We start from the raw sequence: 19,087 nt of genomic DNA on the forward strand, positions 1-19,087 counted from the left end.
GCTGAAATCCCACCAATCAATCAATCAATACTGATCTGCATTTAGGGCAGTCGCCCAGGTGGCAGATTCCCTATCTGTTGCTTTCCTAGCCTTTTCCGAAATGATTTCAAAGAAATTGGAAATTTATTGAACATCTCCCTTGGTAAGTTATTCCAATCCCTAACTCCCCTTCCTATAAATGAATATTTGCCCCAGTTTGTCCTCTTGAATTCCAACTTTATTTTCATATCATGATCTTTCCTACTTTTATAAACGCCATTCAAACCTATCCGTCTACTAATGTCATTCCACGCCATCTCTCCGCTGACAGCTCGGAACATACCACTTAGCCGAGCAGCTCTTCTTCTTTCTTTCAATTCTTCCCAACCCAAACTTCGCAACATTTTTGTAACGCTACTCTTTTGTCGGAAATCACCCAGAACAAATCGAGCTGCTTTTCTTTGGATTTTTTCCAGTTCTTGAATCAGGTAATCCTGGTGAGGGTCCCATACACTGGAACCATATTCTAGTTGGGGTCTTACCAGAGACTTATATGCACTCTCCTTTACATCCTTACTACAACCCCTAAACACCCTCATAACCATGTGTAGAGATCGGTACCCTTTATTTACAATCCCATTTATGTGATTACCCCAGTGAAGATCTTTCCTTATATTAACACCTAGATACTTACAATGATCCCCAAAAGGAACTTTCACCCCATCAACGCAGTAATTAAAACTGAGAGGACTTTTCCTATTTGTGAAACTCACAACCTGACTTTTAGCCCCGTTTATCAACATACCATTGCCTGCTGTCCATCTTACAACATTTTAGAGGTCACGTTGCAGTTGCTCACAATCTTGTAACTTATTTATCACTCTATAGAGAATAACATCGTCCGCAAAAAGCCTTACCTCCGATTCCACTCCTTTACTCATATCATTTATATATATAAGAAAACATAGAGGTCCGATAACACTGCCCTGAGGAACTCTCCTCTCAACTATTACAGGGTCAGACAAAGCTTCACCTACTCTAACTCTCTGAAATCTATTTTCTAGAAATATAGCAACCCATTCAGTCGCTCTTTTGTCTAGTCCAGTTGCACTCATTTTTGCCAGTAGTCTCCCATGATCCACCCTATCAAATGCTTTAGACATGTCAATCGCGATACAGTCCATTTGACCTCCAGAATCCAAGATATCTGCTATATCTTGCTGGAATCCTTCAAGTTGAGCTTCAGTGGAATAACCTTTCCTAAAACCGAATTGCCTTCTATCGAACCAGTTATTAATTTCGCAAACATGTCTAATATAATCAGAAAGAATGCCTTCCCAAAGCTTACATACAATGCATGTCAAAGTTACTGGCCTGTAATTTTCAGCTTTATGTCTATCACCCTTTCCTTTATACACAGGGGCTACTATAGCAACTCTCCATTCATCTGGTATAGCTCCTTCGACCAAACAATAATCAAATAAGTACTTCAGATATGGTACTAAAGTTGTGCCTCGCAAGAAAATTTCTTTCTAAATCCACACTGGCTCCTCATGAACCAATTTTTATCATCACTTATACCTCTGATGTACTTTGCTATTAAACTCTCCAGTATTTTACAATCTATATTGGTCAGGCTGATTGGTCTGTAGTTCTGTGGTTTCCTTTTATCACCCTTTCCTTTATAAATTGGTATTATTATAGATTCCTTCCATTCCTTTGGTATTACACTATTATTTACGACATAGTCAAAGAGAAATTTTAAATAAGGCACTATATACCACCCCATTGTCTTTAATACCTCCCCAGTAATTTGATCACTTCCTGCTGCTTTTCCTTGCTGAAGCAGTTGGATTTCTCTGAAAATATCTTCATTTGTGAATGAGAAGCTTCTTGTTTCCCTATGTGTCTCTGCCTCTCTATCTTCTGTTATGGTTTCCTACTCCTGACAATCTTCTACTGAATCTCTGAATTCCCTACTAAAGAGGTTTGCTTTCTCAGTATCTGTTCAATAGTGTTCACCCCCTTCTCCAACCATTGTAGGAATTTGGATTCCTTTTCCTTTTTGGTTCCTAATATATGAATACAGCTTTTTCCATTTCCCTTTGTGGTCATTACCCTCTTGAAGAATGCCATTCATATAATTCTCTTTTGCTTCCGTTTTCACTCTATTCAGTTCACTCATTAGCTGTTTTCTAGTTTCTCTATTCTACCTACCCTCTTTTATTTTCCTGTTTACTATTCTACATTTTCTTTTTAATTTTCTTATTTCCCTTGTATAATAAACTGGTTTTGAGGTCATTTTACCCTTCTTAACAGGTACAAATCTCTTCTCTCCTTCCCAAATGATTCCTTTGAATTTAGCCCAGAGTGTATCCACATTACTCCCTTCACTTATCCAACAACTGAATTGTGATTTAAGGAAAGTCCCAAATTCATCAACTTTAGTTTTTCTGTACAATTTCTTGTCTTGTGTGACCCTCTTATTAAGCCTTTTTGGTACCAGTCCTACATCCATTATTACAGCTTTATGGTCACCTATTCCTTCAATTACCTCAGATTTATCAACAATTTCCCATGGTTTAACCAAGAATACATCTAGTAAGGTATTGAGACGAGTCGGTTCTTGTACTACTTGTGTAAATCCTCCCTCCCAAATTAACTTATTTGCCAGTTTCTGTTCATGGGATTCACTTGCAGCTCCATTCCATTCAACTTCAGGCAAGTTTAGATCTCCCCCAATTATTACCATATCATTATTATTGTTTTCATGAGTATAATCTATTATTTTCTCAAATATTTCCAAGTCTCTTTCCTCTCTTCCAGGCCTGTATGTTCCTATAATTCTCACCTCCTTCATATTATGACAAACTAATTTTATCCCTAATATTTCATCCCTTTCATCGGTAATCATGTAAGCAATAAGTTTCCTTCACCTGAATAAACACCACCCCTCCCTTTCTTTATCTCCTCGGTCTCTACGATAGACTGTGTACCCTTCTGGAAATACTTCTCTATTACCCACCCCTTCTCTCAACCACGATTCCACACCTATCACCACATCAGTCTCATAAGATTCCATCAATCTACCGAATTTTAATTGTTTATTTACTACACTCTGACAGTTTACCAAGAGCAATCTCAGACCTCCTTCCTCCCTAAAACTTGACTGTTGCAATTGGGTAACGTTTGACTCATGAGTTGAGAACGTCCCTGGAACCCAGATCCTTGTATATAGATCTTGATTTAATGGTCTGGGTTTTCTGGCAAGTTTCCCTGTATGTGGCAGTTTAGTGGTATGGGTTTTCTTAAGTACAGATTAGTTTGCAAATCTCTGTTGATAATTGTAGCAATTTGTCTACAGAGATTTGCTTTTCCATTACCATTCAGATCAAACCCCTGCCTAGTGAACATTTGCCTGCCAAGACCTAAAGTATCTACTACATAGACATTTCTAAAATTCTTACATAATCTCTTGATTTTTATATTTACATCATGTACAGCTTTGTTCACACATGAGTCCTCTAAAAGGTCATACCTAGGTGGCACATTAACTACAATTACTTTTGAGTCAGGTAGTTTGGAAATCTTACCTCTGAGAGTCGTAATTAGTTCCTCGCCTTCATTTGCAGCAATGTCATTTGTACCACTCACAATCACGACATAATTGTCCTTCTCTAACACAGGATCACAACTTGAAAGGACGTCTTCAGTTTTGGCACGTGGTTTTATTCGTCCTAAAACTTCAGTTTCTGGATACTGCAGCTCATCCTTGATGCCTTCTGCCATACACCGCCCTTGACTGTCTGCGTAGAGATGAATCTTTGGCGTCTTGACTTTCGGTTGGTTTTCTTCTTCTGTAGGTTACCTCCACTGGATTTAAAATTATTTGGAAAACTTGGTGTGTCTTCTTCTGGAACTTGCTGCAGTAACTGAAATCTATTTTGGCACTGCAAAGAGTTTTTTCCCGGTTTTAATTTGTACGTATTTTCTCCCATATGTTTAACATTAGGCCTAAAATGGCTACGCGTCACATCCGTCCACGGCGATCTTTCTTCTCCAATGTCTTCTTTATCTTCCAGTTTCTTTATTCTGTCCTTTAAGCTTTCATTTTCATGTTTCAGAGTGCATAAGTCTTCTTGTTGCACTCCTAAAATCTTAATTATAGTTTCGTATGTCTCTCTTTCTTGTTGTTCTGCCTCACTATCAGTTTGTTTACACTCGGGACACAACCACTCACTTTCTTCAATATCAATCCTATTTACAATATTTGCACAACGAAAATGGCACCATTCATCACACTTACGACACAGAATCCCATTTTTAACTACTCTTCTGCATTTGCCCCATTTTTCACTGCATCATACACCATTATCTACTACGGATATCAGAGACTCACACACAGTAGTCGCCATCTTACTTCATTCTCCCAACATCACTCTTAGGAAGAGAGGGAAAAAGGAAATGAACAGTGTTTTGAGTAATTCAGGTGAACTCATAATAGATCCCAGGGAATCACTAGAGAGGTGGAGGGAATATTTTTAACATCTTCTCAATGTAAAAGGAAATCATCTTCGTCGTGTTGCAAACAGCCAAGCTCATGGGGAGGAGGAAAATGATGTTGGTGAAATTATGGTTGAGGAAGTGGAAAGGATAGTAAATAAACTCCATTGTCATAAGGCAGCAGGAATAGATGAAATTAGACCTGAAATGGTGAAGTACAGTGGGAAGGCAGGGATGAAATGGCTTCATAGAGTAGTAAAATTAGCATGCAGTGTTGGTAAGGTACCATCAGATTGGACAAAAGCAGTAATTGCACCTATCTATACGCAAGGGAACAGTAAGGATTGCAACAACTATCGAGGTATCTCATCGATTAGTATACCAGGCAAAGTATTCACTGGCATCCTGGAAGGGAGGGTGCGATCAGTCGTTGAGAGGAAGTTGGATGAAGACCAGTGTGGTTTCAGACCCCAGCGAGCCTGTCAGGATCAGATTTTCAGTATGCTCCAGGTAATTGAAAAATGCTACGAGAGGAATAGACAGTTGTGTTTATGTTTCGTAGATCTAGAGAAAGCATATAACAGGGTACCGAGGGAAAAGATGTTCGCTATACTGGGGGACTATGGAATTAAAGGTAGATTAGTAAAATCAATCAAAGGCATTTATGTTGACAATTGGGCTTCAGTGAGAATTGACGGTAGAATGAGTTCTTGGTTCAGGGTACTTACAGGAGTTAGACAAGGCTGTAATATTTAACCTTTGCTGTTCGTAGTTTACATGGATCATCTGCTGAAAGGTATAAAATGGCAGGGAGGGATTCAGTTAGGTGGAAATGTAGTAAGCAGTTTGGCCTATGCTGACGACTTGGTCTTAATGGCAGACTGTTCCGAAAGCCTGCAGTCTAATTTCTTGGAACTTGAAAATAGGTGCAATGAGTATGGTTTGAAAATTAGCCTCTCGAAGACTAAATTGATGTCAGTAGGTAAGAAATTCAACAGAATCGAATGTCGGAAAGGTGATACAAAGCTAGAACAAGTCTATAATTTCAAGTATTTAGATTGTGTGTTCTCCCAGGATGGTAATATAGTAAGTGAGATTGAATCAAGGTGTAGTAAAGTTAATGCAGTGAGCTCGCAGTTGCGATCAGCAGTATTCTGTAAGAAGGAAGTCAGCTCCCAGACGAAACTATCTTTACATCGGTCTGTTTTCAGACCAACTTCGCTTTACGGGAGCGAAAGCTGGGTGGACTCAGGATATCTTATTCATAAGTTAGAAGTAACAGACATGAAAGTAGCGAGAATGATTGCTGGTACAAACAGGTGGGAACAATGGCAGAGGGGTAATCGGAATGATTAGATAAAGGCTAATTTAGGAATAATAATAATAATAATAATTTAGGAATGAACTCGATGGATGAAGCTGTACGCATAAACCGGCTTCGGTGGTGGGGTCATGTGAGGCGAATGGAGGAGGATAGGTTACCTAGGAGGATAATGGACTCTGTTATGGAGGGTAAGAGAAGTAGAGGGAGACCAAGACGACGATGGTTAGACTCGGTTTCTAACGATTTAAAGATAAGAGTTATAGACCTAAATGAGGCCACGACACTAGTTGCAAATCGAGGATTGTCGCGACGTTTGGTAAATTCTCAGAGGCTTGCAGACTGAACGCTGAAAGGCATAACTGTCTATAATGATAATGTATGTATGTATGTATCATTATTGTCAGCATAATTACATTTGGATTAGTGTGGAATCACATGCGAACACACTATTCCTCATGACATCACAAACCTGCACGTTACTCCACAGCAATTGAGTGGTACGCTCCGGAGTTAAATGGTTCTGAACGAGCAGTAGAACACGAAGTTAAAAATACCTCGTACCGACACAGATAGGCTTATGGCGACGATGGGATAGGAAAGGGCTAAGAATGTGAAGGAAGCGTCCATGGCCTTAATTAAGGTACAGCCCCAGCATTTTGCTAGTGTGAAAATGGGAAACCACGGAAAACCATCTTTGGGGCTGCCGACAGTGGTGTTTGAACCCACTATCTCCCAAATACTGGATACTGGCCGCACTTAAGCGACTGCAGCTATCATGTTTTGAAATGTAATATGCTTATAAAATTTGTTTAATTGCACTAATCTACAGTATTACAAATTATTTCAATGTGTAAATATTATACAAGAGTGCAATGCGAACATACCAACAAGTTTGTCTTTTCATAGCATTCATTATTATTACTTGATAATAATTCATTACCTTAGTCCTGTCATTCCCTACTGCCACTTCTCGCTGGATGTGAGGAGAGAAATTAGGTGTCATTCTCAGTCCTGTATTGCTCAAAGGGCCTGTCTTACTGTCAGTACTTAACCCTTGTTACACTAAGGAATGACAATACATTTCTAACATGACTTGTGTGCAAAACCCCTTTGTGCTGGTGCTGTCATAGCTAGATGAGTGGTGTATAGTAATTTTCTATGCATCATATAGATGCTGTATGTTATGATAACAATGTTCACCGATGAAGAAATTTTTTTGAACTGTAAAAAAAAGGAAATTGAAAAGAAGATTTAGGTACTATAAGATAACTATAACAACTAAAACTCTAGCAAGCTTCCATAAGATGTAGCGAGTGTAGTATTTTTTTTACCAGATACTGTTTCGATGTTTAATGAAGCAAACACATAATCTGTAAGTATTTGAAGTTAAATTATTTAGGGAGGAAAACATTGCTGACCTGCTATACTCGCTTGGGGTGGGGAATAGTCAAAAGACTGATCTACAAAAAAACAATTTATGTTGTAGTCCTTCATTCAAAATCTCTGTCCCACAAGTTATATCCTAATGAATGTGCTGACTCAAACAATCCTTCCTCCACGACTCAAATTCTAAATATTACAATCAGTGAAAACAACAGTGTTTGCTTCATCAAACGAAAGCTCTGTTTGTTTCTTGCTAACATAAAAAACATGGATGTAATGTGTGTTCTGTGTGCAATAGTCTAACTGTTCATGTTGTGCGCTCTAGATGATTGGTTTACGTGAATGTAATGTTAAGTTTATATTTTGATTTTGAATTGTTTTGTAACAAAGTGTAATGTACCCACTTATTAAGTATAAATATATCTGCAGCAATTATTTCATACTTCTTTTGACCTTGTACCTGCCTGGTGAATCAAATTATATTTTGTAATGAACTGCTAGAATGAACAAGCAACAAATCAAAATATGTACAGGAGGTCAGAAACAACGTGAAACGCTAACTTCACTCTTATGTCGATATCTCGTGCCATTGTCATTTTATCTGCTGCTCAAGTTAGCCAATCAGATTGCTAAGCAGAAAAATTCAAATGGGCTATACTAGGCGGTGTTGCTAAATCTGGACGTGGCTTGGTTGGGCTTGAGAGCCATGCTGAAAAATTAGCATCAAACCTAATCACACCGTGGGTTTTAGCCAATGCCACCGTAGTACCGTAGCGTGCTTACTATGGGCCGAGTGGTGGCGATTATTGTTTAAAAGAGGAGGTACAACTAGGCAACCATCCTCTATATAACACTAACCAGAGAGAGAAAAAATGGGAGGGATGCGGCACTTCAAAAAATGAAGATGTCAGCCAAAGAAAAAAAGGGCCACGAAGGGTGTGAAATGAAAGACTCCCTAGGATTCGCAACCCTAATACCGTTGGGGTTGGAAAAGAATAAGGGTTGATCAAGGGAGGTCGCATAGAGTAGATGAAAGTGAGGAGCCTGACAAAAGTGGAAGCAATGCAATGGTCCCGTGTCGTCCACCCACGTTCCCTAAGTTTAGAGCCCCTGGGGCCCCTTTTTAGTCACCTTTTGTGACAGGCAGAGGATACCGCGGGTGTTATTCTACCGCCCCCACTCACAGGGGAGAGCCGAGTCTATCAGCAGGGAGGTCTTTGTTCAAGTCCCTCCCCTGGAAAAATGTAATTTCTTCTATTGGTACTCGCAAGCCGCTCATAAGCCACGTCCAGATTTAGCATCACTGGCTCGCAAAGCCCATCTGAAGCCTACTTGAACATTTAACGAAAACCACTCATGACGATTCCTATAAACTTCTGCGTTATCATCCCCAGGACATATCATAGGTATGCGGCTAGAAATTAAAAAATGGATATTTTAATGAAAAGGAGAAAGTTAGCCCTGGACAATAAGGAAAACTGGGCTTAATTGCATAGTACAGTGGCGTTATTAGACGCATATAGTTATAAAGTACATTATGTTTTTGGCTATTTTTGTCGCAGATAAATTGTTCGTATAATTTAGTTTGAACCACTTTTCGTAATAGCCAACTGTAAATTTTTTGTAAATATTGTTACCTAAATACATTATTAATAATTGCTGCCCTTATAGCAGTGTTTTCTCTTCCATGAACGTCATTTGCAGCAGGTACTGGAATTTCTTCGAATGCTCTTCTTGCAGCGAACACAGCCTCATCTCTCTCAGGGACCTCATCTACTGCATTTACAGCGATATTGTGCAAGACGAATGCTGCAACTATGATTACTGGAACACGAGCTAACTTCACCTTTAACCCCATACTGAGACAAAGGAACCGTCTTCTCACAACCCCAAATGATCTTTCTATTGCTGACCTGGTTGCTTTATGGGCTCGATTATAAGCTCGCTCTGCAGCTGTTTGGGCATGAAGTACTGGAGTCAGCAGGTAACGACAACACTGATAGGCATTGTCTCCCAGGAGTATGCCTTCTGGAAAGTCGCCTGTTTCGAACTGAGCATGCACTCGTGAATTAATGAAAATATTGCTATCGTGAGCAGATCCTGGCCATCTTGCTACGATATTTAGGGACCTGAGCCTAGCATCACAAATAACTTGAACATTTAATGAAAACCACCCATGAAGATTCCTATAGACTTCTGCGTTATCGCCCCCAGGAGATACTATAGGTATGTGGGTACAATGTATAGCGCCTATAACACCAGGGAAGTGTTTTGCATCAAAAATCGCGCATGGTTTTCCTCACGTCAATTTGTTCGGAAGGCATTTTTGATGAACTCTTGTTTCAGTGCAGCTTTAAGGTTAGATACGCGATGAATGGCTCTGCAGACTGTCGCTGCATCTACATGCAGTAAATCAACAACGACTACCTGAAAATTTCCCGTGGCAAAGAATCTCAAAGTTAGTAACAACATGTGCATTGGAGACAAAGGTTTGTTTCTCTTGGTAGGTTTTTACTAGATTATCACGCAACCTGAGTTCTAGCTGTTCCACGGTATCTTTTCCCAAGCGATACCTCAGTTTAAATTTCTTGTCACTTAATTCTTCCGTTGGATTTCCTCTTTCACAGAAGACACGGGGAGCCCGACGAAATTCATCATTTTCATCATCGGAAGATATATCTGAGAAATCAGAGTAATCAGACATCTGTAAAATACGAACGAGATAAGATAATAACGTAACCAATTTCTCGAGGTTATGTTACAAAATTATTACATTACACTGCAGTAATAAAAGAAGCTTAATATTGGCTATATACGGACAACTATATCTAGCAATGTGTGAGGTTAGACTTCAGTGGTCTTTTTAATATTTATCGTAAAAACACAGGTAATATTTTATTAACAATCAGCTGTTCTTGTATCGAGATTATGTTACAGAGTTATTACATTACACTGCAATAATAAAATAAGCGTAATATTGCCTATGTACGGAGAACTATAGCTAGCAATGTATGAGGTTAGAATTCAGTGTATTTTTTTACCATTTATCGTAAAAAACACAGGTAATTTTTTATTAACGATCAGCTGTTCTTGTATCTCAATCAGAAAACAACTCCATGAACTTCGATCAAAGAATTTGATCGGAGAAATATCTCCAGTCAAAGTTGATCGTAGTTCAGTGCAATTTGATCTCAGAATAACGTTTATACAATATAAATGTACGAGTTTTGCCTGAACTGGGATCAATTTCGTCTCTGATCTAGGATCAAAAGGTTTATACAATCGGCCCTATATCATTCCTCACTACTCATATCTACTCTATTCAGATGTGGAATGCAATACGAATGCTGACACGCGCCTCACAACATATAACACAGCAGTACATATCTCATGGTATACTATCTTCATTTATAAATTCCATTATCCCGGACTATACGGCAAATACAGTAGAGACAATACGCGATACTTACGGATTTCGCCTTGCTAAAATGGGAGACAATTCGACGGTGACGCTCCTAGTGATTTGACCTGAACAAATCGCGCTAAATTCAAATATAAATGGAAATGTATATACGGAAATGGATAAATAAATTATGTCTAGAAAGAAAGTGGTATTGAGTTATTAACTTCGAAGTTGCTAAAGCAATTCTGGATAAGTGAATGAAGAATTATTTAAAAGGTTATTATTCAAAGACTGAAATTAGACACATAAACAAGATATGAAATGGGCTGCTGTAAAATGGCTTGATCTTTCATTTATGCATTACTCTTTTAGCTTTAGCATTCCTGTCTGAACTTTTACGGTTGGATTTGTCTTTTTTCTCATTTAAAAACATTGTATGATCACATTAAGACACTTGTCAATAAAAATATCGGCACATTCCTTACACACATGATGCAATGAATTAACATTTAAAAGCTGGACAATTTTTCTCTGAAGATGAAGCCTACTAACAGAAAGAAAATCTATAAAATTCCGGCTTTAATCTGAGAAGAGGGATTAAAGAAAGAAAAGTATGAAAATGTTGTCGATAGTGATGCTTTGAGGCATATTTACGTACAATTAGAGTAAAAATGTAACATACCGTTGGCTGTATTGTCGAGGATTTTTAAAGTCGCTGGCCTGGAAATGATCTGAACAGATCTTATAATTTTTATATAAGCGTAACGTCCCTTCTTTCTTGTACACCTTATCCAAATCACTTCTGTGACATTTCAAAACCCACAGATCACACCTACAACAACACATCGGTATTGAAGATTAACTTCTGCACTATAGAATAAAATATGCGTATTACATTTTATGCCCGTTAAAATATGGGTCGAGCAGGTCAGAAGATTATGAAGTACTATAAATATCTCTGTCACTGGAAGAATATATATGCAAACGTAATATTACTTACATATTCTTGTCACGAGGGAACCTGAAGAACGACCGCGCAATTTTTTCTACTTCGTAATTACTGCAGTCAAACACAGCACATACCTTTCCCCTCATGTTGAGAGGAGGTATCAAGGAATGACACATGCTACTATTTAATTATGTTAACTCACTGAAAACGCATAAATAACACCAAAAACTTCACACAAAAATACACGTGCTCTTATGAGAGAATCAGTACTGTTCAGGTCTATCCGCTAGAGTGAGCTCCGATAGCTGTCCCTCGATATCTCGCTCAGTGTCGCGTATTGTCTCTACTGTATTTGTATACGGTGCCTCTTCCCGATTTCTCCGAAATCGCATCCCACCCTCAATACTCCACTTTGCTTCAACCCATTCAATTACACCCATCAAAATAAACGCTACAGTCTACCGAATAGTTTCTCAATATATTCCGCCAAATTGTTCGCAATCCGACAAGCCCTAATTTATACAAAGAAACTCTATTTTAAGACACTAACCATTTACAACGATGCTCAAAGCGTCTTACAATCCCTATCAAATCAAATCAAATCAAATCAAATCAAATCAAATCAAAATCTCTTTATTTGCAAATGAGGTGTCTACCTCGGTGGCAAATGGTACAATAAAATACATTATTGTCAAGCCCTAAATTTTAAATTAACAAGAGAAGAAATTTTTTCTAGGATACAATAATATACAATTTATTCCAACAATTTGTTTCTATTAAACAAACAGATCATCCTTAACATCCCTATCTCCATGCACACCTTCATAATATTGGTATTTATACAGTGTCAAATATCTTCTTTTTCAAATTGAAAAATCCGGAGTTTATTTAACGCTGGTATGAATACCCGGACATTCAGGCATATTAGAGAACGAACAAGCAGATGCAGCTGTCGACAAGGCAAGCCAGCTACTGTCGACCCCTCTCACAGTAGCTGTAGCGCCCCTCGATTACTATATTCTTATCAAAGAGACCACGTATCATACCATACTTGACAGGAGGACTGGTGTCAATCTGCATGTTATAAAGGAAACTTTCATTACCAACTACAACCACATGTCCCACATGAACCGTAGTATATGAAGAGTTCAAACTCACGATGGCACACCCCTAACATCATTTGAAAGCTACGAGGCAGTTAAAGATGAAAAACATGAAATTCTAAAGATAATAGACAACTTGATATCTTTGGAGAGGACAGACCGGGAAAGGGTAGCGCTGATCCGGATTCCGAATTATTTGATGAGATAATCAGCTATGTGGGAAACGAAATTGAAAGGAATGGGATTGTAGCGGGAGATCTGAATTTACCAGATTTCATTTCGGAAGGAAATAAGAACGACAGGAGGAATGAACAACAAATGGCAACTGAGTTAATATGGGAAGGACAGCTGTTTCAGAAAGTGATGGAACCAACTAGAGGTAAAAATAGCCTGGATGTGGTGCTGATAAAACCAGATGAGCTCTATAGAGAAACTGAAGTAATAAATGGTATTAATGGTATTAGTGATCATGAAGCTGCTTTTGTCGTAGTTAAAAATAAATATGAAAGAAAGGAAGGTCTTAAAAGTAAGGCTATTAGGCAGTACCATATGGCTGATAAAGCAGGCATGAGGCAGTTTCTAAAAAGTAACTAGGCCTATGACCAGTAGCAAAAAGTAAATAAAAATGGAAACAGACTTTGGGATGGGTTTAAAGCAAATGTTGAGGAATGTGAGATAGATTAGTACCTTTAAAAATGGTAAGGAATGGTAAAGATCAAGTTTATTATAATAGAGAAATAAAGAGACTAAGAAGGAGGTGCATATTGGAAAGAAACAGAGTTACAAAAGGCTGTGGAAGTAAGGAGAAATTGAAGGAACTTACTAGGAAATTGAATCTAGCAAAGAAGGCAGTTAAGGATAACATGATGGCAATCATAATTGGCAGTCATGGAAATTTTAGTGAAAAATAGAAGGGTATGTATAGGTACTTTAAGGCAGAAACAGGTTCCAAGAAGGATGTTCCAGAAATACTAAATGAACAGGGAGTGTGCATGCGAGGATCTCCAAAAACCAGAAGTATTCAGTCAGCAGTATGTCAAGATTGTTGGTTACAAGGACAATGTCCAGATGGAGGAGAAAACTAAAGCTAAAGAAGTATTACTATGTATATATGACAACAATGACATTTGCCATAAGATACAAACGTTGAAAACTACAAATGCGGCTGGAATTTATAAGATTTCTGGGGATATATCAATCAATCAATCAATCAATCAATAAATACTGATCTGCATTTAGGGCAGTCGCCCAGGTCGCAGATTCCCTGTCTGTTGTTTTCCTAGCCTTTTCCTAAATGATTTCAAAGAAATTGGAAAATTATTGAACATCTCCCTTGGTAAGTTATTCCAATCCCTAACTTCCCTTCCTATAAATTATAATTTCCTCAGTTTGTCCTCTTGAATTCCAACTTTATCTTCATATTGTGATCTTTCTTACTTTTATAAACGCCACTCAAACTTATTCGTCTACTAATATCATTCCACGCCATCTCTCCGCAATGGGTTGGGATATAGTACCACACCTGAAGTACTTATTTGATTATTGTTTGGTTGAAGGAGCTGTGCCAAATGAATGGACAGTTGCTATGTTAGCAGCTGTGTATAAAGCTGAAAATTACAGGCCAGTAAGTTTGACATGCGTTGCATGTATGCTTTGGGAATGCTTGCTTTCTGATTATATTAGACATGTTTTCGAAATTAATAATTGGTTTGATAGAAGGCAGTTAGGTTTTAGGAAAGGTCATTCCACTGAAGCTCAAGTTGTAGGATTCTAGCAAGATATATCAGATATTTTGGATTCAGGAGGTCAAATGGGCTGTGTCGCGATTGACCTGTCTGAAGCATTTGGTAGGGTGGATCATGGGAGACTACTGGCAAAAATGAGCGCAATTGGACTAGACAAAAAAGCGGCTGAATGGGTTGCTATATTTATAGAAAATAGATCTCAGAGAGTTAGAGTAGGCGAAGCTTTATCTGTCCCTGCAATAATGAAGAGTGTAATTCTTCAAGGCAGTATTATTGGATCTTTATGTTTACTTATATATATAAATGATATCAGTAAACAAGTGAAATCAGACGTAAGACTTTTTGCGAATGGTATTATTCGGTATAGAGTAATAAATAAGTTACAAGATTGTGAGCAATTGCAAAATGACCTCGATCATGCTGTGAGATGGACAGCAGGTAATGGTATGTTGATAAACGGGGTTAAAAGTCTGGTTGTGAGTTTCACAAATAGGAAAAGTTCTCTCAGTTTTAATTACGGCGTTGATGGGGTGAAAGTTCCTTTCGGGGATCAATGTACGTGTGTAGTTGTTAATACAAGGAAAGATCTTCATTGGGGTAATGACATAAATGTGATTGTAAATATAGGGTACAGATCTCTGCACACGGTTACGTGGGTGGTTAGGGGCTGTGGCAAGGATGTAAAAAGTGGGCATATAAATCTCTGGTAAAACCCGAACTAGAGTATGGTTCCAGTGTATGTGACTCTCTCCAGGATTACCTGATTCAAAAACTGGAAGAAATCCAAAGAAAAGCAGCTCGATTTGTTCTGGGTGATTTCCGACAAAAGAGTAGCGTTACAAAAATGGTGCAAAGTTTGAGCTGGGATGAACCAGGAGAATGATTACGAACTGCTCGACTAATAAGTGGTATGTTCCGAGCTGTCAGTGGAGTGATGGCGTGGTATGACTTTAGTAGACGAATAAGTTTGTGTGGCGTTTTTAAAAGTAGGAAAGATCACAATATGGAAATGAAGTTGGAATTCAAGAGGACAAGATGGGGAAAATATTAATTTATAGGAAGGGGAGTTAGGGATTGGAATAACTTACCAAGGGTGATGTTCAATAAATTTCCAATTTCTTTGAAATCACTTAAAGAAATGCTAGGAAAGCAACAGATAGGGGATCTGTCACCAGGGCGACTGCTTTAAATGCAGATCAGTATTGATTGATTGATTGATTGCTTGCTTGCTTGCTTGCTTGATTGATTGATTGATTGATTGATTGATTGATTGATTGATTGATTGATTGATTGATTGATTGATTGATTGATTGATTGATCATACGCTTAAAATTAAATCATGTAATTACACCATAATACAAATATCTTTTCCAAATTGCTAATCTACGTTACTGCATATGTGGCGATCCCTTTGGAGATGTAAAGCATTCATTTTTCCAATATCCTGGTTATTCCTTCCCACGACGCATATCTTAACTCGTCTGGCACTTTTGAAAATCCCTTTCCCAACCAGTGTTTCCTGTTTTTAATAGAGCTTACCCCCACTATAATAAATATCATGAATCAGTTCCTTGATGACTCCACATTGATTTTGTATACATTAGCAATTCACTTAAGAGCTCAAAACCATCAAGAATAAGAATAAGAAGTAACTCACTTGTTTAACAAACGATCATACGCTCCTGCTTCCATTTGTGCCGTGTGCAACCACATTTAGTACTGGATCTACGAATATACAGTCAATACCGAGAGTGTATACCATCATTGTTCGTAGTTTGCGTGTGTGCAAGTGTTGTATTGCGAGTGATACATGGATTAATATCCTATGATTGGGTAAATTTATAAATAAGTTTTGTGACTGGGTGACATTAACAGAGCCCACAACCCTCACGAAGAAAGAGAAGAAAAAGAAGACACATACACCCAGTCCCCATGCGAGCGGAGTTAACCAATTATGGTTTAAATTGCCGACTCTGTCAGGAATTGAACGCGGACCCCTGTCACCAAGGAGAACAGGGAAAGTATAGTTGAAGTAAAGTTAAATGAAAGCAATATGAGACTCAACTAGTTAGCGCTTAACACTTCAATGTTAAGAGCCATGTTGAGTAGTGCGGGGATGTTGTTTAACATGCTATTGTGTTTATCCCTTAACTAGCTGATGTACTCCTGCTTCACTACGGAATTCTACTTTGTTTACAAAATTCTATGTTAGGTAGTGTACCGTACACGTTATGAGCAAGATTGTATTAAATTGCATAGCTCTTAACATTACCCTAGAAGCGCGACGGGGTATTCAACAAACGTCTTTTCTCATGTGAAGACTGGGTAAGGGAATTTTCATTGTAATGGTAGGTCCACTTGCTTATGATTGGTCGCAATTAGGTTGGCGAGTTTTCATTCACTCACTCTCCATCTGCCTTTTTACAGCGTCAGAAAGAATGTCTTACTGGTTTTACCATTTGAAATGAACATACGTCCTTACAATGATGTCAGTAGAAATGGCGCGATTAAAAGCAATTCTTTCATATGAAATACTCGACCAAAGAAAAACCACACATGTTCTCACCTTTAATGAACAGTAAGCTATTACGCTGCTGATCTAACAGTCCAATGCCCAGAGCTGGAATGTCCAAGCCGCAGACAGCCGTGATCCAAGAACACTCTTCGTCTTTCTTCGGCGGCGTGAGGAGGAGAGGAGGAGTAGTATAGTGGAGAGTCCCAAGGCAAAAACTCTGCCCTTTTACTAAATTTTTTCCTAGGAGTACCCGGTGAGTCTGAAAATCTCAATTCACTACACTGGCGGTCGAAAAATCTATCTGACTTGGTTGCAAATTTTTCCTCCAATCCAGAGCACTGCTAATTTGGAATAAAATGAACATAGAATGAAAGTGAAGAGGAAGAAGATTTTCTTAATAAACGGCTCTTTTCAGGGTTGAATGTTGAGTTATTTAGTGAATTGTGGTTTTATAATTTAGAATAGGCCTAAATTGTAATTCTAGACCAGGTCATACTACTACTACTACTACTACTACTACTACTATTATTACTAAGTGAGCCTCTGCCGTGAGTGTGCACACAGCTCATTCGAAACACCGCGTCAGAGTAAGGATCGAATAGCTGGAATACTATGATTAACCAGTGGGTATGTACCAGCAGTATCAAAAAATTTATGACGCAGAGGAATGAAAATGCTAAAGAAAAATGTTTTCTAACTCCCCAGATATTTCGCGGCAATATTCAGTCAGGCTTTCACACTCGGTACGCAGCAGTAATCCCATCTATCGGAACTGAGTGGCAGCATACGAGACAAAGAACATCACAACAAACAATGGTCAATGTAATATTATTGCTGCTCAATGTTATGCGCTTTCGATATTGTAGGCCTTCACACTTAGGTTTCTTCCGACACTGAAATGCTTCTCTTATCATAGTTAGTACGATAAAACTGAATAAAACATAAATGATCGGAAATTGTATTCCCTATGACTTTTGTTATGTAGTACCTTTCGCTAGGACAAATAACAAAGGTATATAAAAAAACAAATTTTGGGCGCCTTCCCCTAAACTACAATGTCATCCAGGGTGAATAAAATTGTTTATGGCTTAGACTGTATTTTCTTATTACCCGACTCTATATACCGATTTTCATTATATTCTGTGGTACTCATCGATACTAGTAATGAAATGTTAGGAAAGTTGTTCTGTTTTCTTGAAATTGATCTCACGGATTCTAAGGGTATAAACTAGTCTATTTCTGGCATAAAATAATCCAAAATGAATTTCTAGCTTTTTCAAAGAAATTTTGAAAAATAACAAGCATAGTTGGGACGTAATATCACTGCTCCTATTCAACATAAGAGACTCATTGCTGCTTTAGATTACTTTTCAATACGTTCTGAGTTTTGTATAACAGAATAGTTTTCGTAGCTTTAATAGGGCCAAATTTATTAATGTTTCTCTATAAATTAAAATATTCTCATAGAGAAAAATAATTTAATTGCAGGGATCCGCATTATTTAGCAACAATTTGGTTTTTAAATGAAGTTAATATCTCTATTCCATATACAGTACAGACAATACGCGACACTCTGTAATATATCGAGGGGCAGCGATTAGAGGTCTGTCTAGCGGAGTGACCTGAGTGTTACTGATTCTGTCATAAGAGCACGTGTATTTGTGTGTGAAGTTTTGGGGGTTATTTATGCGTTTGCATTAAGTTGACGTAAGTAAATAGTAGCGCGTGTCATTCCTTTATATCTCCTCTCAATATGAGTGGAAAGATATGCGCTGCGTTTGGCTGCAATAACTATGAAGTGCAGAAGGATTCACGATCTTTCTTCCGTCCCTCGTGATAAGAAGATGTAAGTAAATACTGTGTTTGCCTATATATTCTTCCAGTTACAAAGATATTTTTATAGAAGGCCTACTTCCTAAACTTCTGACCTGCGCGACCCACATTTTAACTGACTTAAAATATTATAAACTTATTATATTTTATTAGTGCAGCAGGTAATCTTCAATACCGATGTGCTGTTGTAGGTGTTATTTGTGTTTTGATTTAATTCAGGAAAATGCATATGCGTGTGGCTGGTTGTGTTCCAAGTTACCCCATTTGGAATGCCTTAATGCGTTGTGAAGCACTGAAGAAAATATGTTTGATTTAAGAAATGTGATGATGATACAAATTTCCTTTACCCT

At 38.1% G+C, this 19,087-nt stretch overlaps 1 protein-coding gene across 1 annotated transcript in view; it reads left to right on the top strand.

Annotated features, from left to right (window-relative positions):
* The window catches only part of LOC136877815 (uncharacterized), a 246,232-nt gene that overhangs the window by 19,456 nt on the left and 207,689 nt on the right, over nt 1–19,087 (top strand). The window contains exon 5 of the mRNA XM_068228752.1: nt 14,201–14,268. Coding sequence (XP_068084853.1) covers nt 14,201–14,268 — 68 coding nt within the window. The remainder of the gene's footprint in view (nt 1–14,200; nt 14,269–19,087) is intronic.

Source organism: Anabrus simplex, chromosome 7, assembly GCF_040414725.1.
Source record: "Anabrus simplex isolate iqAnaSimp1 chromosome 7, ASM4041472v1, whole genome shotgun sequence".
Taxonomy (NCBI): domain Eukaryota; kingdom Metazoa; phylum Arthropoda; class Insecta; order Orthoptera; family Tettigoniidae; genus Anabrus; species Anabrus simplex.